At 38.8% G+C, this 27,921-nt stretch overlaps 1 protein-coding gene and 1 pseudogene across 3 annotated transcripts in view; one reads left to right on the forward strand and one right to left on the reverse strand.

Annotated features, from left to right (window-relative positions):
• The window catches only part of LOC127447025 (ganglioside-induced differentiation-associated protein 2), a 32,522-nt gene extending 32,168 nt beyond the window's left edge, over positions 1-354 (reverse strand). For 2 of the 3 annotated variants that reach the window (XM_051708472.1, XM_051708468.1), the window contains exon 1: positions 209-354. In XM_051708472.1, coding sequence (XP_051564432.1) covers positions 209-222 — 14 coding nt within the window. In that variant the 5' untranslated portion in view covers positions 223-354. The remainder of the gene's footprint in view (positions 1-208) is intronic. The other variant, XM_051708471.1, reaches the window with a different exon arrangement.
• Positions 236-27,921, forward strand: LOC127447024 (WD repeat-containing protein 3-like; annotated as a pseudogene).

Raw genomic sequence — 27,921 nt, forward strand, 5'->3', positions numbered from 1 at the left:
CGACATGTAGAAATTCTCCAAAACCTCAGAAACAATGTTTTCATAGAGAGGACTGTAGATACAACATAGATACAGTTCGTTCGAGTTTCAAGACGTTGTTGTTTATTTACAATATATATTATAAGCAGTCGCATTCGGTGAAGAGGTTATAACGAAGAACAAAGTTACCACTGAATGTACCCTGTTGTGTGTTTACAGCATTCGCTACCTGTGATTCGCCATTGGGTTGACCAAGCAGTATCTGCGCTATGTGGCGAGCGCTGTGTTTGGAGTGACCGGCAGTCAGAAGTCCAACATCGCGTTTGTGACGCTGAGAGGCGGTGAGAAGGGTCGCTGTGGGTGCCTGTGAACGTGTTCATATGGGATGTGCGCAAAGCTGAGAAGGTAAGGTCTTCATATGTTTTAGATCTGGGTCATTCAACAAACACGTCCACACTTCTGCCCCCAGCCTTTAAAGGGATAGTTCACACAAAAATGTAAAATCTCTCATCATTTACTCACCCACATGCCATCCCAGATGTGTATGACTTTCTTTCTTCAGCAGAACACAAACTAAGATTTTTAGAAGAATATTTCAACTTTGATGTTCCTTACCATGCAAGTGAATGGTGGCCAGACCGTTCAAGCTCTAAAAATCACACAAAGACAGCATAAATGTAATCCATAAGACTTCAGTGGTTAAATCCATGTCTTCAGAAGCAATATAATACATGTGGGTGAGAAACAGATCAATATTTCATTCTTTTTTTTTTACTCTGTATCTCCACTTTCACTTTCAGAAGAAAGTCAAACACATCTGGGATGGGATGAAAGTGAGTAAATGAGAATTTCATTTTTGGGTGAACTATCCCTTTAAGTACACTGTTTGTGCACAATTTATTTGTGTACTTCAATAATATAAGATGTTCTCTGAAAAATCATACATATTTGAGCCATGGATTAGGCAATATTTGATTTTATAGTACCATAAATGTGCTTGTCCTCTAGGTCATGTATAGAGCTTTAGGGGCCAATTTTGAGTTTAAGAATAATTTTTCTCTCCCATTTTTTTATGTAATATAATGTATTGATCAAAGCATGTGAGCGAAGCAAAGTGGTGTGGCACTCCGCTCAGTAATCCACTCCATGTGGGTGTGCTCTTCTCAACCGCTCACGGCACAAGTGAACGCTCCGCTCAAGTACCGCTCACGCTCACTGGTAAAAAAAAGTTTGCTCAAATCCCGCTCCGACATGAAATTTCTCTGTAGTTTCCAGACATGCACACATGCCAGAGCAACTGCCCCTTTGCCCACATGGACGAGGTGCGCCAGGCTGACATTTATTAAATTATCAAATGCTTAGTAACGTACACATCTGAAATTGTGATTTGTAATGTTGTGTTTTAGTATATAAAACTTAATGTTTATTTTGTAATGGTTTACAATGGCTGTTAGAAAATCGGGTCTACCAGACCTTCATTATCATTTGTAATCAGTCAAATAATTCTCTGTTAGCACATATGCCATTGAACATTTAAATAATGCCATACACATTTTGTTCAGTTCTAATTGCCTTTATTTACTTTAAACAAGTCATCAAACATGCCTCTACAAGTAATAAAACATATATGCAGTTGTGCAGAAACTCGCATGCGCGCAAATTCGCGCTTTTCAGTTTAAACTGGACCCGAGTGATATAACCGACCCAGAAAAACACAATCTTTTCAACTTTAAAGTTTGTTCGAGTCGTTTATGGCAGTAATGAAAACATGGACTGGTACATGTTTTCATTATTACAGGTAAAAGTGAAATTCATAATTGTTCTTCATTTGTCTGATTATTGGAATGATTATTAGGCTACTGTAGATTTGATATACAGTTGTGCGCAAAAGTTTGCATACCCTTGGAGAATTGGTAATATATGTACCTGTAGTGGACAGTCGTTAAGGAGGACACGGGAGGCAGGTTGCTCTACTCACAGGTAAGGCCTTTTTTAATAACCACACTGATCTCAGCTTCACAATAATAACTTCTCGACTTCACAATAATAAACTCTCAACTTCACAATAATAAACTCTCGGCTTTACAATATGACCTCTGGGGACCCAGGCTCTCTCTCTTGTCTACTGGCGGTGTGGCTCTTTTATGCTGCTCTCCCCGTGCTTACTGAAATTAGAGACCGGTGTAATTTAGCTCAGGTGTAAGCGCCCTTACTGCTTTCTCTCTCTCCGGAGAGATGCTTGACCACGCCCCCACTGCCACATATCCCCACCGCCCGACTCAGGCCGGGGAGGCATCTGGCTTGCCTACCACTCCCCCCATTCCTGGAAAGGAAGTCGGCGACAGCCATCTGCGCTCCCGGTCTGTGGACCACCTTGAACTTAAACGGCTGAACAGCCAGATACCAACGGGTGATCCGCGCGTTGGTATCTTTCATGCGGTGGAGCCACTGGAGTGGGGCGTGATCGGAACAGAGGGTGAAGGTCCGCCCCAACAGGTAGTATCGGAGAGTGAGGACCGCCCACTTGATGGCGAGACACTCCTTTTCCACGGTGCTGTACTTAGTTTCCCTCAACGAGAGCTTACGGCTAATGTACAGCACCGGGCGCTCCTCCCCCTCCACCACCTGTGAGAGCACAGCCCCCAGCCCCCTGTCTGAAGCATCTGCCTGTAAAACAAAAGGGAGAGAGAAGTCAGGTGAATGTAAAAGTGGCCCCCCGCAAAGTGCGGCTTTAACTTGCGTGAACACCTGCTGACACTGCTCCGTCCACTGGACCGGGTCTGGATCTCTCTTTTTAGTGAGATCAGTCAGCGGGCTGGTGACGTCCGAATAATTAGGCACGAACCTTCTATAATAGCCAGCCAGCCCCAGGAACTGTCTCACCCCCTTTTTGATCTTGGGCCTCGGGCAGGTCGCAATCGCTGCTGTCTTGTCAATTTGGGGACGCACCTGCCCGTGGCCCAAGTGGAACCCCAGATACCATACCTCCAACCGCCCAATCGCGCACTTCTTTGGGTTTGCTGTGAGTCCCGCTCGGCGCAGCGATCTCAGAACCTCCCTCAGAATTTGCATGTGCCGCTGCCAATCATTGCTGTAAATGATGATGTCATCTAAATAGGCAGCGGCGTAAGCTGAATGCGGTCTAAGGATTCGGTCCATGAGACGCTGAAACGTAGCCGGGGCTCCAAACAAACCGAACGGAAGTGTCACAAAGTGATGTAATGCAAACGGTGTGGAGAAGGCGGTTTTTTCACGGGAAATTGGTGTCAAGGGGATCTGCCAATAACCCTTCGTCAAATCCAATGTCGAATAAAATCGAGCAGTGCCCAACCGATTGAGCAACTCATCAACGCGAGGCATTGGAACGAACGATTTTCTTCTTGTGTTCGGGTAATCGGTAGGGGCGGCTACGTACCACGACCCCCGGCTTAGTCTCGATGTGGTGGTGAATGAGATTTGTACGCCCTGGTAGAGGGGAGAACACTTCCGCAAACTCCTGTTGCAACCTAGCAATCTCCGCGAGTTGACTCGGTGAGATGTGGTCTCCGCAAGTGACCGGGGTGAACTGTTTATGTTTTGAACTCACCTCCGTTCCGAGCTCTGCCTTCTCGGGAACTACCGTAGCCAGCGTCATAGGGACCGCCTCTCTCCACAATTTCAGGAGATTGAGGTGGTATATTTGACGTGCACCCCCTCTATCGGTTCGTTTAACCTCATAATCGAGATCTCTCACTCGTCGTGTGACCTCAAAGGGTCCTTGCCACTTGGCAAGTAATTTAGAGCTCGATGTGGGAAGCAATACAAGCACTTTATCTCCCAGTGCAAATTCCCTTAGCTGAGTTCCCCTGTCATACATTCGGTGCTGTCGTTCTTGAGCTTGGAGCAAATTCTCCTGTGTTAGCTGCCCCAAAGTGTGGAGTTTTGCTCTAAGATCAAGAATGTATTGAATTTCATTTTTACTGTTTGAAGGTCCCTCCTCCCAGGCCTCTCGTAATACATCAAGCACACAGCGTGGGCGTCGCCCATACAGTAGCTCGAATGGGGAGAAGCCAGTGGAGGCTTGTGGGACCTCTCGTACTGCAAATAACGGTACGCTTTTTAATAACCACACTGATCTCAGCTTCACAATAATAACTTCTTGACTTCACAGTAATAAACTCTCAACTTCACAATAATAAACTCTCGGCTTCACAATAATAAACTTTTGGCTTCACAAAATGATCTCTGGGGACCCAGGCTCTCTCTCTCATCTACTGGTGGTGTGGCTCTTTTATGCCGCTCTCCCCGTGCTTACTGAAATTAGAGACAGGTGTTAGACATAATTTAGCTCAGGTGTAGGCGCCCTTACCGCTTTCTCTCTCTCCGGAGAGATTCTTGACCACGCCCCCGCTGCCACAGTACTATTTTTAAAGAAAATATGAGTGAGCAGGCAAAACACATTTCTTTTATTTCTTATGGGATTCATATTCAACTGTAGGTTATAACAGAATGGCAAATTCATAAAACAAAACATGGCAACAAAGAAAAAAATGAAATGACCCCTGTTCAGAAGTCTGCATACCCTTAGTTCTTAATACTGTGTATTGCCCCCTTTAGCATCAATGACAGCGTGCAGTCTTTTGTAATAGTTGTCTATGAGGCTCCAAATTCTTGCAGGTGGTACAGCTGCCTATTCGTCTTGACAAAATGCCTCCAGATCATACAAAATTTTTAGTCGTCTTGCATGAACCGCACGTTTGAGATCTCCCCAGAGTGGCTCGATGATATTAAGGTCAGGAGACTGTGATGGCCACTCCAGAACCTTCAACTTTTTTTCTGCTGTAACCACTGGAGGGTCAACTTGGCCTTGTGCTTAGGGTCATTGACATGCTGGAAATCCAAGAGCATCCCATGTGCAGCTTTCGTGCAGAAGAATGCAAATTGTCTGCCAGTATTTTCTGATAACATGCTGCATTCATCTTGCTATCAATTTTCACAAGATTCTCCGTGCGTTTAGAGCTCACCCCCCCCCCCCCCCCCCCCAAAACATCAGTGAGCCACCACCATGCTTCACAGTGGGGGATGGTATTCTTTTCACTATAGGCCTTGTTGACCCCTCTCCAAACATAGCGCTTATGGTTGTGACCATAAAGCTCTATTTTGGTCTCATCACTCCAAATTACAATGTGCCAGAATCTGTGAGGCATGTCAAGGTGTTGTCGGGCATATTGTAACCGGGCTTTTTTGTGGCATTGGCGCAGTAAATGCTTCTTTATGGCATGCAGCTCATTTTTGTTCAAGTATCATCGTATTGTGCTCCTTGAAACAAACACACCGTCTTTTTCTAGAGCAGCCTGTATTTCTCCTGAGGTTTCCTGTTGGTTTTTCTTTTTATCCCGAACAATTCTTCCAGCAGTTGTGGCTGAAATCTTTCTTGGTCTACATGACCTTGGCTTGGTATCAAGAGATCCCCGAATTTTCCACTTCTTAATAAGTGATTGAACAGTACTGACTGGCATTTTCAAGGCTTTGGATATCTTTTTATATCCTTTTCCATCTTTATAAAGTTCCATTACCTTGTTACGCAGGTCTTTTGAGAGTTCTTTTCTGCTCCCCATGGCTCAGTATCTAGCCTGCTCAGTGCAACCACGTGAGAGCTAACAAACTCATTGACTATTTATACACAGACACTAATTGCAATTTAAAAAGCCACAGGTGTGGGAAATTAACCTTTAATTGCCATTTAAACCTGTGTGTGTCACCTTGTGTGTCTGTAACAAGGTTAAACATTCAAGGATATGTAAACTTTTGATCAGGGCCATTTTGGTGATTTCTGTTATCATTATGATTTAAAAAGGAGCCAAAGAACTATGTGATAATAAATGGCTTCATATGATCACTATCCTTAAATAAAAGATAGTCATATTTTCAAAATCAATGCCAAAATTTCACAATTTCTGCCAGGGTATGCAAACTTTTGAGCACAACTGTATTAATAGGTTACTGATTTAATGCTATCAGACTTTGGGCCTGTCAGTTAAAATGAGCAATTTTACTTGAAATTTTGTGTTCAGTTGTAAAGGGTGTATTAAGTTATCCAGAAAAGAGCAGTGAATGTTTTTCTCTTTTTCAGTATTGTTGCTTGATTAATAGCCTATTCCCTTCCATTTTAAATATAGAAATTGTATGCAATCTAAAGGACTGTGGTTAATTACATAATAATTATTATATTAGTAGATACCATGTGCACCCTTTGTTTTTCCTTGATATTTTTAAAGCAGCATAAAATGAATCTGGACTTTAAATGCGTCAAAAGATCATATGTTGTGCATGCGCTCTTTATGTGTACAGCAGGGTTTAACCATGGATTTAACAAGTAAAAAAATATTCGTCTTGCATGAAGTGGAGTTGAAGTTTTTTTCTTTGCACATGAATGCAGCAAGCGATGTCGGAAGATGTTATCTGCAATCACTTATCCAGTGTCAGTGTTTTTTTAAGTTTCACGTATCGTTAAGGTGGATTTGGCTTTGAGAAACTGACCAGCAGTTATGTGCCACTTTATCCCGAAGCAGACATCTAAAGCAACAGGCGGTCGATTAAGTGAGATATTTCCACTATGAAATTCTGTATGCGAGAGAGGAAATCTTTTCCAATCAAATGCTCAATTGTACAATGGAGGCATGAAAGTAGAATGCTGCGCCTGCAAATTAGGACACACTGATCCACAAGATCATACATGTTAATTCGTTTTGATGCAGGGATTGTGTGTGTTCTCCGGGATTCAAGGAAATATGCTTTGCCAATGTACAGTATTATTAAGCTTACATATTCAATTGAGGGTGCTCTAACGTTTGCAACCCCGCAGAACCGGGCTTGCGTCTAGCTGGCAGCTGCACTGACATGATGTCAAAACAACAAGATACCTTACTACTTATCTCTTAATTTATTATCGAATGGTAGTGTAGCCTACTAGTAAAACATCCTCATGCTCTCTGGCAGTGTGATGCTTAAGATTCCGAAGAGAATCTTTGCTAACTCTTCCCTTTCGATTTCTTCTCCTTTCTTGTTCTTAGCTTTGATTTTTACTTTGCATTTATGTATAAGGTTTGCAACTTAAACAATTTCTGAACTCCATAACCTCAGGCCTATTGCTTATTTAGCAGATTCCCAAACCAGCATATCACAAAGCGCATTCTGGGTTGAGTGAGCGGTGCTGAGTGGCCGGAGCGAGTGGAGTGGAATCTTCAAAAAAGGCGCTCTCCACTCAGGTGGAATTATCACTGCTTCACTCAATGCTCCACTTACATGCTCTGGTATAGATCAATATCACATTTATTATTACATGGATAGCATAACATAATGAAATTCCTAATAAATATTCTTTTATGTAATGTGATGGGAATAGCTGTCCCCTGGAGTCATGTCACTGGTGTTACCACAAAAAAAATATCCAGATTTTGACAACACTTACTACATCCTGTATCCAACTTGCTGGATTTCTGTCAAGAAGGCAAATTCTAAGCCTTCTGTCTCTTGTAAACTATCAGTAATTTCCTCATTTTTCTCATAAATTCATTAAAGGCTTTTAATTGACGTCAGGGAATTTAGAAAAAAATGTAACATTGTAATTGGTGTTACCACTCCTTAGTGATGACCAGTAACACCAGTAACAACCTTGTGTGAATAAGCTTTAGTAAACGATGTACTTAAAGTTATTATTAGGGATGCACTGGTATGAACATTTTTGGCCGATACTAATTTTAATAAAAAACTATAGGCTGATACTGATATTTTGCCACTTACCTTATTTTGTCATCAGATCACTGTTTTATTAGGAATGCTTAAAAAATTTACAAAGAGGTACAAAACTTTTTCACTGTTCTAACAATAAATAATTTCCTTGAACATTGGATTTGTTCAACACATGACAGGCCAAAATTTTAAAGTGATCCACAGAGAAAGTTGCATACAAGATAAGATAAAGATACAAAAAATGACTAAATATAATAACATGATTATTGAAATGAAAAAATTATTTTTGCACTTCTGTTTTTGCAGTTTAAAATACAGGTTTAGTAATCCCACAAAGCCATATTGCAATTTCAATCTTAATCCAGTCAATCATGCAGCATGAATGGATATCATGCCAATATCTCAGTAGTCAAAGTCTGCTGGTGTAAAGCATTTTGGATGGTCTCTTTCATCATGTAGCGTATAGGCAAGTGCCACTTTCACAACTGTCACGTCCGTTTATGGTGTTTATTCCGCATTAACATGAGAACATATTATATATAACAATATTTTATGTTCTTATGAGTGATTATTTCTGGATTGTGCATTTAATTTCACAGAGTTTTTACAAAGTGTGTTACTAATTAATTTATAAATAAACTATCGGCTTTCATTCATCGTTTTCATGCTTATTACAGATATGCTGATGTTTTTAATTTTCTCAATAATTGGCCGATAAATATCGGCAGCCGATACATCGGTGCATCCCTAGTTATTATGCATAAAATAGCCCTCATTAATACACATTTCATGATTATATCTTCTCTTTGTCATAGTTCCTTTAGTCAGGTATGGTCAAACATGGCATAGAAGTTCTTCTGGCCAAGCTCTAGAGATGATGTTAATTGGTATGGTGACAAACAGATTATTTGCTTAATTCCAGAGCCCCTGGCAGTCATTAAGTGCTCAGTTCAGTTTGAGTAGGGGTTCTGGGAGGTCATCATGGGACACCTGGATATTTAAAGTGAGGTGGTGGAAAGAAAGGTGGAAAGGTGGCATGTTCTGAGGACAGTTGCATGTTTTCCCCACTTAGTCCAGCAACATAGTAGTAGCAGACAATGCCATTTGAGCCTGATTTATATATTATTATTTATTTTTTTATAGATTTTAATGGTTTCAAAGTCAGTTGTTACAGATCTTGTTCTAAGTGTCAGTGATCATCTTTGGTGTGATACTAAATACTGTATTTCTGATCTCATCTCAGTAATTAATATTGAAGGATTACAATCTTTGGAGCTTCATTGTGTCATTAGTGTTACCATTTTTTTAATTTATTTTTTTATATTTGACAAATTATTTTATATTAATTGGCTCGTGCTTCACACCACACAATCACACTTTTCACAAACCTAAATTAAATTAATAAAAGCTTAATCTCCTACAATTTTGGCATTATAATAATCCTTCTGTGCCTTTAACTCCATGTGCAGAATAGATTGAGAAATAACATTTCTAAAGTGTCTTTAATAAACTATAAAGTAAAAAAACTACAAAGTAACAAAAAGCTGGCACAAGCTTTCTTTAACCTCCTGAGACCCGAGAGTGACTTCTGTATGCATTTTTTTATTCCCCTTTTTGATTTGTAACTAGCAGCCCATATGAAACTTTTTTTTTTTTTTTTACAAATAGTTTCCCTACAAATATGTGAAGAGTGGGACTAATTTGTAAAAGTTTAAATAATACCAAGCTATGGAAAGTCGGATTTTTATTTATCAAATTGTTTATTATGTTTTCAGGAGTGTTGGTTATTAATGTTTTTGAGACGTTACAGATATCAGAAATTAGCATAAATAATTCTGATTCAAAATAATGGTCAGCATCGTCCAATCACTGCCAACCATGTTAAAATAAAATTTTGCATTATAAGTTCTGAATCTATGTACTGATTAACATTGTCCCATGTCTGCCAGACATGTTGAGTGGTCCAAACATCATCTGCAGCCTGAAACTGAACTTTTGACTATGTGTTAGGAGTGAATACACTTGGCTGCATAGGAAAGCCATAGGATGTTCCCCTGCTCCCTAAATAGGAAATGACTTAACTTCCAGTTTGCTGTCTGTCCGCACTAGTTGCAGAACAGTATGAAATGCACCTTATTTTCATCCCAACTCCATATACAGCCTCTGAAAGCAACATTTTCCAGCTTTTGAATGCATCCACTGGTTCTCAATGTGATAATACACAGTGAATATTGGATATTTTAAGGAAAATGAGCCTATAGTCCACGTATGCGTTTATTGTGTTTAACAGCGTGCCGTTTCGCAATATATCAATGACATTTTTAAAATGGCATATTGGATGAAACTAGAGACTCTACTCTTTTGACTCAAACAGGTTTTAAAGTAAAAACTTAATGAGGTTTCTAAACAGATGTAGTTTTTTTGCCGTTTCTCCCAAAGACAAACGCCGTGTTGTTTTATCACATGACTCGGTGCGGCGAAAGTTTAACCCTTTAATGACAGCCCAGAGTCTAATAACTGTGATCAGTTGGTTTAAATTAAATGAAATTATCCATAGCCTATAGCGAAGCCAAAATGTTATGTCCATGAATGTGGACACAGGGTCTCAGGAGGTTAAATCAATGTTTTTAAAAAAATACAATCTTTTCATTTGTCATTTATGTGGATTCATAGAACCAAGGGGAAAGCCAAAATTAAGTTTAAATGTTTAAAAAATCAAATTTATTTTTAGACATTTTGCTATCCCAAAAGTGGACGTTTCTGTAAAATGACCCATCTATTTGTTCCTCACTAATTATATTCAATTGCTGTACACAGCAGTTTGTGTATAAACTCATAAACATGCACTTTTACCTGGACACCCAATACTTGAGTTTGAATATCATTCTCAGTGTAGCTATACCAAATACTCACTTTTTCCCTTCTCACCTGATCCATGTGTCCATTTTTCAGGTTCTTATACTTGAAGGTAAAAAGCATGAGGTGACGTACCTGTGTCCCTCTCCTGACGGTGTCCACATAGCAGTAGGTTATGAAGATGGAGTTGTGCACATCTTTAGTCTGCTGAATGGTGAAAGCAACATTTCCTTCAGTGGGCACAAATCTGCCATATCAGTCATGCGATATGATGCAATGGGCGCTCGACTAGTCACCGGTTCAAGGGTGAGACTACAGTTAATTTTAGAAAAGTATATTCTTGATCAGCCCTGCTTTATCAGTGGAATATTGCTTGACCTGCTCGTTCATACTTGCACTGGGCAGTGATTTGTTTATATTTATTTAAATGTCACATTTATTACATTCAATTGTTGTTTCTGTTAGGACACAGATGTGACTGTGTGGGATATCATCAATGAATGTGGTCTGTACAGACTAGGACACAAAGATGCAATCACACAAGTTTTGTTCTTGGAGAACAAAAACCTGCTGATTACAAGGTAAATCAACCTTTGTTATATTACATGAAGCCAAAAACCAAAAGCTCTGGTGATTGCAGGGAAACTTTTGTTATTGTGCCAGAACATCAATGTGTACATTTTTATAAGATATTGATTAAAAAAAAAAAAAAAAAAAATCCTATGTCCTTCATGCTGAATGCTAACTGAAGTGACAGAAGATTGCGTGTACATCAGTGCAGGAGTATAGTAATGAGCTGATAAAGCTTCTGATTTGATTCAGTGCATGTTCTCTTTCTCCAGCTCTAAAGACAGTTTTGTGAAGTGGTGGGATCTGGACACACAGCATTGTTTTAAGATCATGGTAGGACATTGCAGTGAGGTAATCAGGATCTCTGTGCACTGCTTAGAAATGAATACATTTGTAAGGGCTGTGCAGTGTCTTAATGTGACTGAAATAATCAGTACTAAATGCACTTTCTTTTAGCTTTGGAAACCATAACATTTTTTAAAATTATATTAAAATATCTGTTATTACTGTAATTCTGAGGTTGCATCCTTCCTACTCATTCTGAATAGGTATGGGGAATGGTCCTTCTGAATCAGGAGAATAGGTTGCTAATAGGGTCTGCTGACAGTGAGCTGAGAGCTTGGGATATTCAGCACAAAGAGGAGGTAAGGAGATATACTAGTGTTATGCCACATGCTTACAGTTTATTGCATTCCAGTACACTACTGATTAGGTCTCAAATAAGACTATTATATTATAAATGTAGAGAACTTCTAACTGATCTCATTTTGATGTGTGCAGAATTAAATTAAACTGTTTTTGAAGGGAAAAGAAGTGGGGGAGCCACAGGAAAAGAAAGTCAAAACTCTTGATGATATCGAGGATGAGGAGGGTCTTGATGAAGAGTCTGAAGAAGTAATATTTCCTCTGTTCAGTTCGCGCTGTTAAGCTGATTAGCAGTACCATAAATTGTCATTTCTTTGTAATAGTATTTGCTGACTTGATGCAGTAGACTTCATTTGGTTCACTGTGTAAACTAAAAAGTTGAGTAAACTTTAAAATATAAAACCAGCTGCAAAGCATTTTTGAGTTTACTCAACTTCAGGCAAATTAGTTTTACCAACCTAACAATTCAAGTTGGATCTTAATTTTATGAACTTGATACAAAAAGTTCAGTGACCTCAAAAATATCAATAATCATTAAGTTCAATAAACTTGCATTTTTAAGTATAGCTGTCCATCATTTTCAGTACTCTTGAAAATAATATAATACAAAATCTTTAAGCAGATCTATATTTTGACATAAGATCATGTATCAGCCCCACCAAGAGACCAAATAGTTGATCTAACTTAAATGGTGGTGTAGGTTACAAGTACTTCCAACCTTTAGAATCTGAATCAACTTTATATATAAAGAAACTTAATCAAAGCGAACACTAATCACCGTTTAACAGATTATTATAAACAAAATTAAAAACACATAAAGAGCAAAAATATCTATTAATTCAAAACAGATTATTTACAAATTATTTATATGTCCTCATAAGTAGGCATGCTTTGACCAAACACAAATAAATTAAAGAGCAGGGGATTATGGGTAGTGTCTTCAGCCACAATGCTTTTGCAGTGAGCATGCTCAGTAGCAGGTTCAACAATGTGAAGTTCATAGTGCTCAGCCTTACAAACAAATAAATAATATCCTTAGATATGAGTCAAAATCAAAGATTTAAATTCCCACATATTTCCTGATTTTCCATGGTAGAGCCTGGCTTTATAGACTTACAACCGTAAAATTTAAACTTCCATTTCACAGAGGTGCACAAAGTTTCAATTAGTGGGGTGTTGGGGGGTCAGTGATCAGACTGAGCATGCTCAAAAGCCTGTATGTTCTTGATACTTGATATTGTATGTGCTCACTGTTTAAAAATTTAAGTTGCTCTGACTTAAATGGCATAAAAGTTGACTTAATTGATTAAGTAAACTCACTGTTTTCGACATTAGTTCAATCAACTTTTAAAATTGAGCATATCTGACAAAATTTAAGTTGGATTTTTTACAGTATTTGAAATGGTTTGGCAAATTCTTATCAAAGATCTAATTTATGTCTACAGAGGATCCTCAGCTGCAAGAAAGCGGGTTCTATTCTGACGGAAGCCAGAGACAGGGTTGTATCCTTGATTGCAGATGCCAAAGCTAAAGTTCTAGCATGCCTTGTAAGTGTGATTCATCTGGGAGTGTATTATTATTTTCCATAGACCACATTCTTTACTATGAGAAAGGGAACTTTCACTTTTATTAAGTTAGTCGTTTAACCAACTGCAGGAATACAGGAATTGAGACTGTATCATATGATGGCTATGATGGCTTTTATTATAGGGTCTGGATGCTACTCTTGAGATATTTACTGTGCTGTCAAAGGAGGAGATCCAGAAAAAGATGGACCAAAAACTAAAGAGGGCAAAGAAAAAGGCCAAGTGGGTGACCTTTGACAAACTCTATTTGCAGAACTGTTCTTTAATCCTCTAGTGAGGTAAGTAATCAGATTGACCTTTATGTTCTGCAGGTCTCAGGAAGGAGAAGAGGAGACACTTGAGCCTGTGGTGGAGAGAAAGTTGAGTGATCCAAAAACTAGCCAACATAAAGGCATCCTCCAAGATCAGGTCTGAGAGTCTTGACACTTCAAGTAAATCAATACTTGTGCATAGACACATAGTCCTTTATTAGATCCCCCTAGATATCAGATATTCACTCTAGTGTTTTTTTTTTGGAGGTCAATAGACTGCTTATTGTCTCCAAATGGAGAGGTTGCAAAAGAGCAATGAAGGTTGCTCTTTTACTGCAGAATAACACAGTGGAAACATATGCAATCAAGACTACAGAGAATAATAATTTTCTCCGCCTGTGGTGAAACCGTCAAAGTGTGGAACAGGTACGTTTGATGAAGCCACTCAGATTCCTAAATATTTGAGGTAGGTCACCCTGCACTTTGTCATAAGGTTAATAGATTTTGGAAATCTTAACAAGACATACGCTCTACTGTCAGGTCTACCTTGCAAGTAATTCGTACCATGGGATGTGTATATGCCCTCTGCTCCTTGTTTGTACCTGGAGACAGACAGATCATATTAGGAACAAAGGTATAAAACCATGCACTTTTCTAACATCATGCAGTGCAAGGTTAAAGGGGTTGGAGGAGCCAAATTAAGAGTGTAGCCCTTTAATAGCCATAAGAGGAAACGGACTGCCAGTATTAAACACAGGTACACGCTACCTGAGGATGCCAAGCCGATATAGTTTTTCAACAGGTAAAGTTTGGTTAAAGTGTCAGTTTTTATTTTCATTGATTTCACGTGGAATACCATGGTATATCCTTTGTTCCTTAATTTATCTCAGTTTATCATTCAACGCCTTTCTCCGACAAACTCTCAAGTTAAGGATACAAACAGCACATTAACTCATATCATCACATTCATTGACAACCTCAGTCAACACGAAGAATCAGCAGAATCGATGACACTGTAAGTAGGCCACCCCCTTGTTATAACACACATGCTCAGCTGATAGAATAGCAAAGTGAAGACAATAGAAAACCACAACTGGGTTGGTTCACCAAAAATTAAAATTCTGTCATTATTTACAAACATTTCTGTCATTCCAAACCCGTATGATTTTCTTCTGTGGTTGCTCGTATCTGAAGATGCAATTCTGAAATTTTAGTCATTGTACATTGAAACTTTTCTCTGCCATATCACTCAAATCCCATCCACAGCTGTGCATATTCAAACCTGTCATGGTTGGGTGTCATTAACACAAGCGGCATTGGTTCTTGTGTGCCTCATAACTGAATGTGATGCTTAAAGTTTGAATATGCACATTAAGGCTGTCAAATTAAAATTCAAATATTCGTCGAATTTAAGATAATGCACACTCGGATGCTAAAATGAGCATTAGAATTTTGGATGTGTGCCAAGCGCTGTTGATGACTTGTATTCTTGAGCTAAAACAGGCACAGTGCAACGAATAAAACAGAATGCGGGTGTTTCAAGATGCGTTTTAAAGGTTCCTAAATTGACACATTGTCAAAAAAATGCATTGTTACTGCAGGAGATGCTGGAAATACAGCGAGACATGATGCAATGGACAAAAATGTCTGTCTAGTGCATGCTTGCAGTACATAGAAAAAGACAGACACATTGGAGTGAACGGCCCCCAGAGGTGGAGGTCTTTGGCAGTTGTGTTTTGACTATCCCTTGCTCTCTTATCAGCTCTTGCTGCTTAAGCATTAGGTACGCACATTCTAGATGTCGACCATTAGTGGATTTTGCAGATACCTTTAGCTAAGGTGGTGGAAAAGGTAGATAACTGATTAATCGGCTGATCATTTTTAAATATTGATTTAAAGAATTTCTTACTGTGACGGTCACAGACATAAAGGCTATATGATTCCAAAATTAATTAAATCCCAGATGCAGTTTTTTGTTCAACCAAATTCCCCAAAATAACTGAAAACAAAATAAAATAAATTTGGTGCATAATGTGGGAATTTTAACTGTAAATAAGCCCAAAACACACAAGGGAATCTTATTTAATTTACAGGGTCTTGGCTCTGTTTCAGTGCTCAATCGGTAAATCAGTTTTAATCTGTAAAACTGATATATCGGTCTACCTCTAGTACATACAACTGTATTTAATAAAAAAAAAAAAAAAAATTCCTCTAAGCTTTTGTTCATCTAGCTGTCTTTATTTCATTGAGATATCTGTATGTTGTTTGTTCGCTGTAATGTGTTTGCACTATAAATAAATAAAAATAAAAATTCTAATTTAGTTTCTAAGCCCTATTGACAGCACTAATGCACATGCACAAATGGGATCTGAGTGAGAAGTTTAATGGATAACTTCCTGGAAGTCCCCATTTTTCATTAGTTTTGTGTAGCTTGGTCCTCAGTATGGTCATTATGTGTCTTTTTTCAGAGTGGGAAGATTCAGAGTTTTGACCTGGCCTCAGGCAGCCTTCTAGAAACAGCTGACGCCCATGATGGAGCTCTTTGGTCCATGTGTCTCTCTCCAGATCAGGTATATCTCAGTGAATTGAAACAGAGCTTCTCGACCCTTCTATGCAGTGACTTTCTGACTCTCTTCCAAAGGCTTTGTAAGCTGTCAAGAGAGAATTTGAGGTTTATACTAACGCATTTCACTCTTTGGATTTGATTTGTGTGTTTGTATAAAGGGGGATTGTAACTGGGGGTGCGGACAAGACTGTGAAATTCTGGGAATTTGAACTCATAAAGGATGAAGTCTCAGGGAAGAACAAGTGAGTTATTATCTGTGATCACGAAACCTTTCAAAGTTTCTGAGCCTCATTGTCTCTTGATCTCCTTTTCTATTTTTTTCTTCTTAGCTTTAAAGTAGTATTGCATTGTGTAATCCCCAGGAGACTGACAGTAAAACACACACGCTCCCTGCAGTTAGATTAAGATGTGCTGTGTGCGCAATAGTCCTGACCAGAGTTTGCTGGCTGTGTCTCTTCTCGACTGTACAGTCAAAATATTTTACACAGACACACTGAAGGTAAAGCACATACACAATGTATAACACTACAAAACTTAGCTCACACCAAAACATGCATCTCCTCTTGTATGTTAAATCAATGGGATCACTTTGTAAAAAAAAAAAAAACAAAAAAAACTTAGCAGTATCCAACAAAAACTGAAACAGTTATACTTCAATTACATTTATGCCGAGGGTTATTTCACCACAAGTAAAGGTCAAACGAAAAAGTCAACACAATGTTGCTCCCAAATATACTTGAATTATAATCTCACCACAAACGTGATGTTCGAGTGGAATGCTCACTGTTATTTTAGTCAAGCTTCAGATGTGTGAACTTAGCATGATCTTGATCTATATGTTGATGTAATTAAACCGAAGATGTTCCGTGAAGTCTTGAGCATGTATGTATGGGCTTTTCCTAATTTTTCCATCAGATGGCTGTTTTCTATCACATAGCCAGCAGCAAAGTTTAAAACCCTTGTTTTGGCATGATTGGATGGTCCATCACTGCCATCTGTCGCTTACACAACAAATATGATGTGGTCACATGCGTTTCTGACTACCTTCTACCTAATGTGATTTGAGTGATTGGACCACAACATTTTGTACCCCGTTTAATTCCTGCATTTAGCACTGTGACCGTCTGTGGTCACATCGCCCGAGATGAATGTTAATACTAGGTGCAAACATGACTACAGTGTCTAATTAATGTTTAGCAAAAGAATGCATTATAAACTTACCTAATGCCACTAAAGAAATAGGAAGTCATGTATACTGTAAGACATCACCTGTACCTAAAGCAACACAAATGCTTTGCAGGATGCAAGCTGTGAAGAATAAACAGATTTCTTTACTTTCTATAGTTTTCCTTGTCATTATATGGACACAAACCGCCTGGACATATCACACGTGAGTACATTTACTGAGACTTGAAGTCTTTTAAGAATGGCATAATTGTTGTGCTAAAATGGTGTTTGTGGGATGCTTTGTATGTTCTGCAGGACAGCGCTTTAATAGCCACAGGGTCAGCAGGCAGAAACGTGAAGATCTGGGGTTTGGACTTTGGAGACTGTCATCGCTCAGTGTTTGCACATGACGACAGGTAATAAAAGCTGCGCTTGTATAATGACGCATTGATGGCACACTCTTCTCTCGGTAACATAACCTGTCTCCAGTCAGGTTTGTAGTTAGATTGTCATTGAAAGTTAGGATACATCCAATACCGGCTGATGACAAGTGCAGTGATTTCTGTGTTCAGTAAGGTGTCACCCTCTCTACGGTGTTGACATCTCTCCAGTGCATGTGAGCTGTAGCCAGATGATGACATCTGCCCAGATGGATATTATTTGTCATCTGCTGTTTTCCCTGTTGTCTTCTCCTCTCCAGTGTCATGTTTCTTCAGTTTGTCCCCAAAACCCATCTGTTCTTCACTGCGGGAAAGGACAGGAAGTTCAAGCAGTGCGACGCAGACAAGTTTGAGCACATCCAGACGTTGGAGGTGACCTGATTGTTGGACTGCGTTCAATAGGCATTTTTCCACAGCCAGAATGAGTTTTCCAAAGGTCGCTTGGATAGAAGTAGTAGTTATAGACTGAAAGGATTAGAGTTATTGACTGAGGTCTGGTCTTAAAATATGCAGCAAAGTCTGATTGCATTATGTTAGCTGTAGTCTGCTTTTCTTTTATTGATTGCAGGTCTAATCAATATAACTGTAGTTTACATATAACATTTTTATTATTCAACATTAAATGTTAGGTTAAAATTTACATATGTACTTGTAAAGTGTTTGTCTTAGGTCCTTAAAGGGATAGTTCTCCCAAAAATGAAAATTCTCTTATCATTTATTCACCCTCATGCCATCGCAGATGAGTATGACTTTCTTCTGCTGAACACAAAGATTTTTAGAAGAATATTTCAGCTCTGATGGTCCTTACAATGCAAGTGAATGGTGACCAGAACTCTGAAGCTCTAAAAAGCACAAAGGAAACATAAAAGTAATCCATAAGTCTCCAGTGGTTAAATCCATATCTTCAGAAGTGATATACTGTAAGTGTGGGTGAGAAACAAATCAATATTGAAGTCCCTTTTTTAATATAAATCTCCAATTTCGCTTTCACAGTCGGTCACATTTTGTAAGTGAAAGTGGAGATTTATGGTAAAAAATTATCTATTTCTCATCCACACTTATCATATTGCTTCGGATGACATGGATTAAACCACTGGGGTCATATGGATTGCTTTTATGCTGCCTTTATGTGATTTTTAGAGCTTCAAATGTCTGGTCACCGTTCACTTGCATTGTATGACCAACAGAGCTGAGATGTTCTCCTAAAAATCTTTGTTTGTGTTCTGCAGAAGAAAGAAAGTCATACACATCTGGGATGGCATGAGGGTGAGTAAATGATGAGAGAATTTTCATTTTTGGGGTGAAATATCCCTTTAAAGTGGCTACCACCTGTTTTAGTTTAATATTATTTCTACCTTTTTGCCTTAACGAGTACATTTAAAATGTTCCTGTGGTGTGACAAATAATCCAAATAGTCTTTTGATTAATAAGAGCTAAACAAACTGTATGTACTGTAATTATAGAAGAATATTAAAGCATGTCACACCACATACACTACTTTTTCATGTCAACTTCCTGTAATAACAAAGATGCAGCATTATTATACAGTCTCTTGCACTGTTTACTATTGTGCTATTTTTTTTTTTTCATTTTGATGACCTTGAATGTTCCTCAGGGTCACCATCGTGAGGTCTGGTGCCTGGCCATCAGTCCCAACGGAGACCACATCGTCTCTTCGTCTCATAAGTCCCTCAGGCTGTGGGAGAGAACAAGGGAACCCATCATCCTGGAGGAAGAGAAGGAAATGGTGAGTGGTTGGTTGTTTTTCTTTTATAGATTAAAACTCAGCACAGATCTGGAGCCTGTACCATGAAGCCGGTTTAGGTGGCTTGCCAGGTACATTTTAGTTTTGTTTGCGCCAACACTGGGTTTTTGTTACCACAAAGGTAGGTTGGTTTTTACTGGTCTTCATTGCATAGTATGTGATGGAGCAGGTTTTGTTCGCTAACAGCTGCTGAACCAATCAGCTGTGAGCAAACTGTCATCTCTGACCCTCTGACGTCACTCCCCTGTATCTGTATCTTTTAATGAGCACTTTAAAGAAAGAATTTTAGAAATCCACAAAATTATCTCTTCTTGATAATTAATTATTTGAGAGTCAAAAATAAAGATTTTCAGCAGATGGAGTCTTGCATTTTATTTATATACACTTTGTTTTCCCAATTATTTACCTTGGCCTACTCTACACATAAATTATCAAATATCTTTGAAAGTATAAACCTAATATAATATTATCTATAAAATAGCTAGTAAGATGGGTCAATACAATGCTGTATTGTTACAGGATTGGTCAATAACCAATCCTGTAACCCTAAGGTTGTGATTAATTGCAACTCTCAGATCTCAGATGTATCTTCTCTTAGTGCAGCATTTACTTTGGGTCACACTTTATATTACAGTGTTCATGTCACTGTACAGTTACATAAGTACTACTGAGTAAGGGGCCGTTTAGTAACATTCTGTAGCAGTATAATGACTTTGCTTTTACTATGTTGTAATTGTAAGTAAATTGTGTGTATGTAGTAGTAAATAGTAAGTCTTTAACACATACAATTTTCCCTTCGTTTAAAGCAATATTGTCATGGCATGCCTGGATAAAAGTGGAATTTTGTATATACAAAATTAAGCAAACTTAGGTGGTATTTAATTGTGGTATTCCATTCCACCAAGAAAACTACCCAGTATCATCATTTTTGAAGCACACCTGTACATACACTTAGTTTAAAACTGTATTATAATGTAATGTGTAAAAACTGAAGTACCTGACTGATATTTTCTCCTCAGGAAAGGGAAGCAGAGTTTGAAGAGTCGCTGGCTAAAGGTGATGATCCCGTGGTAAGTGGTTCTCTTAAACCTAAAAGATCAGTTATGTCTCATTTAAGTCTCTGTGGTCTCAGTGTTTTCTCCTGTGTCTTGCAGGTCCCTGGAGAGACCAAAGGAGAGGCAGAGGCCGCTGGGAAAATGACCATAGAGACGGTGAAAGCTGTGAGTCTCCAGCTCTGTAGAGCTAAAGAGCTCTTCTCCTTTATGTACAGTAATATTCATGACATCTGTTCTCTTTCTGCAGGCAGAACGCATAATGGGGGCTCTAGAGCTCTATAGAGAGGAAAGTAAAAAGCTTTAGGAGCACAGAGCTGCTTGTGAGGCAGCGGGGAAAGAGGTATTATATATTCCAGAAATGAGAGAGATGCACATTAAGTCCATTAAGACATGCAATTAAAGATTCTATTAAGTGTAACATGAACCTCTTGATCCAAAACAATCCATAAGGTATTTTTTTGGCTTCTGAGGAACAAAGAACTGTTGGTTTGAAAAGTTCATACAATAAAAAGTTTGTCTAATGATGCTGTATCATAATTAGACACTGTTTTAACACGACAATTAAGGGTTACTTTACCCCAAAATGAGAATTCTGTCATTCAAAACCTGTATGACTTTGTTTTCCGTGGAACATAAGAGGAGTGACCCTGAAGAATGTTTCTCTTTTATTCCATACAATGAAAGTGAACGGGGACTGAGGCTATCGGTCCATTCACAACCCTGTCTTATGAAACCCTGCTCCAGAGAAGGAAGCAGTTTCAACCCCGAGTTGTGGTGTCACATGTTCAATGTGACATAATGCAGTGCTAGAATGTTACAGCAAGTTGTTTAGCAACAGACAAACAATCATAAGTTGCCGCAATGCTTGTCTCATTAAATACTGATGCACTTTGTACAGTCACAGATACTTTCATTAAATATTAAAAAAAGGTGACTGAAAACGCATTAACTGGAGCGTTGATGAGATGGTATTATTATAAGACAACCAAAGCAGATTTACTGGTGATATGTACATAGATGGACAGCTATTAAAAAGGTTATGCTGCTTGTCCCTTGCCTTATCTGTCCAATCAATGTTATTAACATAGAAATATGCAAACAAGAACATTAACAGTGTTTACAAATATACAATGTGAAATCTCATAACTTGGTTAAACGATTTCAAATTAACTTTATTTTTTGTGTGTTTTTGCAGTTGCCACCCCCTAAGATGAACCCAATCCTCATGGCTTTTGGAAATATCTCGGTGAGTATTTTTTAAATTAGTACTGGGTTTGTAATTAGTGGTCGACCAGTATTTGTTTTTTAATTGCTGATATCCAGAGAGCAGGGTGGCCAACAGGCCGATACAATGCCGATATATCACACAATTTAATATAGTAAATAAACATACAATTGATTAAAAAAAAATGATATATATATATATATATATATATATATATATATATATATATATATATATATATATATATATATATATATTACACACACACACTCTTATTTGGCACTATATTTACTAAATTTCACACACAAATAAAAAATAAAATTGTATTTTAAATGGAAGATAGCAGTTTCTTAAGATTTCTGTTTAGTCATCAAATTTTTTTAATTTATTTGCACATGAAGAAATTGTTAATATATCAGGAAGAGGAAATAACAGTACACACAGTAGTCCAGCAGCCACGGATGGCATGTCCACGTTAGCAATCGCATTTACTCAAAAACATTTTTTAATCAAACCAATTGCACATACAGTGTATAGTGAATACGACATTTATTATAGCACAAGTGAAATGCTTTTACCTTGGGCTGCATCCGAAAACATAGGCAGCTGCCTTGCTGCCTAATCAGTTAATGGCTTAACTGACATCTGTTTTGAATGAATGAAACTCTTAAAGCTACACTATGTAACTTTTTTTAGTTAAAACATAACAATGTTATTAATGAGAGAGTGCAACAAAAATCCATCTTCCAAACCATGTCTTTACCCAAATACACTTCGATAAACCTGTAATAATAATTTATGTTTTAGAGCTGTCGGGACAGATTTCGCGGGAAATTGCTTACATACGTCATTTGCCTATGAATGTTCACGTCATATCCGTACACAAAGAAAATAAGCTCCGGCTACTGTAGTGCGTGTATGGTGTGGGAGTAGCAGAAGCTGAAGGTTTGTTGTCACAACAAACGAGAAAAATTTACCATGGATTATTCAAAACGGCAAACCTCCAGGGAATCACTTTGTAAAAACAAAGAAACCCCGAACAGTGGAGAGTCTACAAGCAAAAAAGGAAAGCGACAGAGTCCGTAATAAAACCCGAATCAACATCGGCTTAGCTTTTCAGAGGTAGTGACAACTCCGAAATCTGAAAGGATTTAAAAGTGACCCAGAGATGTCTTTTTTCTTACTCAACAGGTAAGATATTTTAAATCTTTTCCCGGATTTTGAATATACGGACGTTTTGTTTGACATTTTATTCGGAGGCATGGCTGTGTTGTTTAAACGCGCTATGAGACGCAGGCATGGGAGACGAGCAGGCGAGCTGGTCAAGCTCCATCGGCGGGGCTTTTGAACAACGCTGCTGAGCATTCATCTAGCGAATCTCCGCTCTCTTCCTAACAAAACGGACGAACTACATCTCATCTGCACAAACAAGGACTTTTCAACCTCTGCTGCCTTGTGCTTCACAGAAACCTGGCTGAGTGAAGCCATTCCGGACAGCGATCTGCCAGCTTTCAGCTGTAACCGTGTTAAAGATGATGTGCTGTCCTAATTTGGAAGCACTTTTTATTAACTGTAAGCCTTTCTACTCGCCGCGGGAGTTTTTCTCGTTTATTCTGGTGAGTGTGTATATCGCGCCAAACGCGTGTTTGAATGCCGCGCTGCAACAGCTGGCTGATCAAATCTTAGACACAGAACGACAATACCCGGACTCAGTTATTTATTTATTTATTTTTCTCCCAATTTGGAATGCCCAGTTTCCAATGTGCTTTTAAGTCCTCGTGGTCGCGTAGTGATTCGCCTCAGTCCAGGTGGCGGAGGATGAATCCCAGTTGCCTCCGCGTCTGAGATCGTCAACCCGCACATCTTATCATGTGGCTTGTTGAGCGCATTGCCACGCCATCCACCGCGGCAGCCATACTCAACTCACCACGCGCCCCACCGAGAACGAACCACATTATAGTGATCACGAGGAGGTTACCCCATGTGACTCTACCCTTCCTAGCAACCGGGCCAATTTGGTTGCTTAGGAGACCTGGCTGGAGTCACTCAGTACGCCCTGGGTTTCGCACTAGCGAACTCCAGGGGTGGTAGCCAGCGTCTTTACCACTGAGCTACCCAGGCCCCCCGGACTCAGTTATTATTATTCTTGGGGATTTTAACAAAGCAAACCTCACACGTGAACTGCCCAAATACAAACAGCACATTACATGCCCAACCAGAGACTGAAATATACTGGATCACTGCTACACAACAATAAAGGATGCATATCACTCTGTTCCTAGAGCAGCTTTGGGACTATCTGATCACTGTCTGATTCATCATCTTCCATCCTACAGACTGAAATTAAAATCTGTTAAGCCTGTATTAAGGACTGTAAAGAGATGGACCAACGAAGCAGAGCTGGAACTACAAGCCTGCTTTGACTGCACTGATTGGAGTGTTTTTGAGGCTGCAGCCACCAGACCTGGACAAGCTCACAGATACTGTTACATCATATATCAGTTTCTGTCAGGATATGTGCATTTCTACTAGGACTTATTTAACATTTAACAACGACAAACCATGGTTTACAGCGGAACTCAGGCAGCTTCATCAGGCCAAAGAGGATGCTTACAGAGTTGGGGATAAAGTACAATCAGGCCAGGAACACACTGAATAAGGGAGAGTGTCTAAAAGAAGATACTCTGAGAAGCTGAAAAACAAGTTTTCAGCTAACGACCCTGCATCAAGTGTGGAGTGGCATGAAACATCATACGAATTAAAGGACTCCTACCCCCAACCCTGTGGTGGACCAACAACTGGCTGACGACCTGAATGTGTTCTGCTGTAGATTTGAAAGGCCCAAACTCATACCCCACACCCACTCTGACCTTCACTTCACACAAACACCAACACCTCCTGCAACCCCCCTCCTGCTACTCAACCTGCACTTAAGATCTGTAAAGATGATGTGAGCCATGTCTTTCAAAAAAAACAAAGGATAAGGAAAGCACAAGGCCCAAAAGGCGTTTCACCTGCATGTCTTAGTAGTAACATGATGGCACGTAACAACAAAACGAACCTTGACTGGTCGTTTATGTGTCTCAGTCGCTTCACATGCAAGCAGTTCATTCTCAGCACCCTCAAGATACAAATCGGTCAAACTTGAAAATTTATTGGCCAATGCCGATAATTAAAAAGTCAAAATATGGGCTGATTTATCGGCCTTGGTGATATATCGGTCGACCACTATTTGTAATGCCATATTTGGTTAATGCACAGCTGTAGAATGTTTATTAAAGGAATATTCCGTGTTTAATAAAAGTTAAGCTCAATCAACATAATATTGTGGCATAATATTGATTACCACAAAAAATTATTTCGAGTCGTCCGTCCTTTTCTTAAAAAGCAAAAATCTGTTTCAGTGGGACACTTACAATAAAATGAATGGGGCCAGTTTTTAGAGGGTTTTTCACAGAAATGTGAATCTTATAATTTTATAAAAGCACTTACAATTCTTCTGTTAAAACTGTGTAGTTTCTTAGCTGTAAAGTTGTTTAAATTGTCTTTTTTTTTTTTTTTTACAATCGTTTAAAGGTTTAGGGTTTACAGTGTTATGGCAACGAAGTTGTAAAATTGGATATAACTTTACACAGAAAAGGTTAGTAAGGGATTTTATCACACTAATATCATGTTAACATGCATATTGTTTATATATTGTGGCTTTACTTTTGAAAGAGTATTTTAATGTTTACGGATTGGCCCCATTCACTTCCATTGTAAGTGTCTCACTGGAACACAGATTTGAGCTTTTTTTAAAGTCAAATATTTTTTTATTTTTTTTGTGGTAATAAATCAACATTATACTACAAATGCTGTCGATTGAGCTTAACTTGTATTGAACCCGGAATATTCCTTTAATGAAGAAGTGTATGATGTGTTCTTAACGGAGCATGTGAGTGGAGCGGTGTGATGCTCCACTCAATAAACTGCTCTATGTGCGTGCGCTCCGCTCAATCACTCACGGCCCAAGCGAACGCTCAATTAATGTACCGCTCGCTCACCGGTAAAACAAAGTTCACTCAAATCCCGCTTCGACATGAAATGTCTCTGTTATATACTTGTTTCTGTTTGTAATACATTTTTTGAATAAATGCCTCAATTACAGTTGTTTGTTGGCTATTGCTTCTAGCTGCTCTGACATGAATGCATAACAACAAGATACCTTACTACATACTTATATTGCCTATTCATTTATTATCGAATGGTATGTAACCTACTAGCTCACCTTTTGCTGCACTATGTTTGCGTAGCACATCCTCGTGCTTTCTGGCAATGTGCCACTTAAGATTCCAAAACAAATCTTTGCTAACTCTCAGTCTCTCCACACTCCCTTTCAGTTTCTACTCCTTCCTCATTCTTCAGTTTGATTTTTACTGTGCATTTATGTATAAGGTTTGCAACTTCATTAAAGCAATATTTGAACTCCATGACCTTAGATCTATTGCTTATTTCGAACCAGCATATCACAAAGGGCATTCTGGGTTAAGCGAGCTGCACTGAGCGGTCTGAGCGAGCGCGGAGTAATTTTCAGAAAGGCGCTCTCCACTCTGGAGAAAATATTACCTTCCTGCTCCCTCTACGCTCCGCTCACATGCTTTGGTTCTTAAGTTGTAAAAAATACAACAATCTCATAAAAATATTGAAACTCCAAGTCATAGTCAATGCTGGTTAAAATGCCAAATGTTGTTTGTAATATTGACTTCATATCTGCAGCCATCTCTCGTTATGTTCTGGAAGTGATGAAGAAGGTTCGGTCCAGGTAAGAGCACTTACTCAGCCCAGTCATAATCACTCCCTGACATGCACTTTTCTGGCATGTTAACAGACTTTTAGGTTTATGAGTTGGTGTAATGACATCTCTCTTTGTCTCTTCATAGTGAGTTGGAGGTGTCACTGGTGTTGCCATTTCCCTATGTCCCTGATCTGCTGCGCCTCTTCGATAGTTACGTACAGCAGGGCCTGGAGGTGGAGCTAGTGTGCTGCTGCCTTTTCTTCTACTCCGGTACTCATGTATATTTATTTAAAGAGCAACCTAACTATTGCTTTAACATTTAACTGTTTGCATATATTATGTACATTTACGTACATTTCACTTGTCTGTTGGTCTATTTTACTATGTATTAAAGATAATATTACACTTTTATATGGGTAGTTGAAGCATGTCTATGGATAATTTTTTTAAAAAATGTCTTAAGGTTTTTACCGTTTTTGAATAGCTTTTTGACTAGTTAATTTTAAATGGCCCTGTGGTGTGACAAATTAAATTTTACAAAGGTAAATATCCCATGTAGTGTAGCAATTAATGTCAGGACGTAAGTTGCATGCATAATAAATATTACGTTTTGATGTAGTAAAGCATGTCACAGCAATTATCTATATATAGAACTGGCATAGAATAATAATTTTCCTTTGCCCATGTGATTTTGCTCCTTAGAAACTAATTTCACTAAATAAATATTTTCCAAGAATCCACTTTGGTCAGATCACGAGTAATCAGATGCTGCTGTCAGTCATTGATGAGTTAAGGACCAACGCAATCTCTAAAGTGTGAGCGATCAAGATGAGTCCTGCTTTTGTTACAATAAAGAGCTGTTTCAGCCACTGTGACCACACCATTCATGTGATGAGGCTGTGTAAGCTCTGTATTCTCATGTTCTCAGGATGTCCTTGGCTTTAACAGCAGTGGTCTCCAGTTCCTGCAGCGTGAGATTGAGAGCAAAGAGGATGTGATGTTCTTTGCTGATGCTACAGACCATTTCGAGGAGAAGAGAAAGAGAAGGAAACGTGAAAGAGCCATTCTAACAATCTTGTGAAATGATGTGTCAAAACTAAAGCTCAGCCATGTCTCTCAACTGTTATAACAGACTCCATTGCTCAAGAAGTGACATGCTGGCAATGTTTCAATAAGTTATGTAATTTGTACATGTCTGAAGTCCATATAAGTGAATTTCCCACAGGTTCCCACTTCATGCTGGTCTTATCATATATTGATAGTTAAGTTCCAGAAAGAGAAAAAAAGAACAATAAATGTGCCTTAAAAGTA

This window comes from Myxocyprinus asiaticus, chromosome 10 (genome assembly GCF_019703515.2).
Source record: "Myxocyprinus asiaticus isolate MX2 ecotype Aquarium Trade chromosome 10, UBuf_Myxa_2, whole genome shotgun sequence".
Classification (NCBI taxonomy): Eukaryota; Metazoa; Chordata; class Actinopteri; order Cypriniformes; family Catostomidae; genus Myxocyprinus; species Myxocyprinus asiaticus.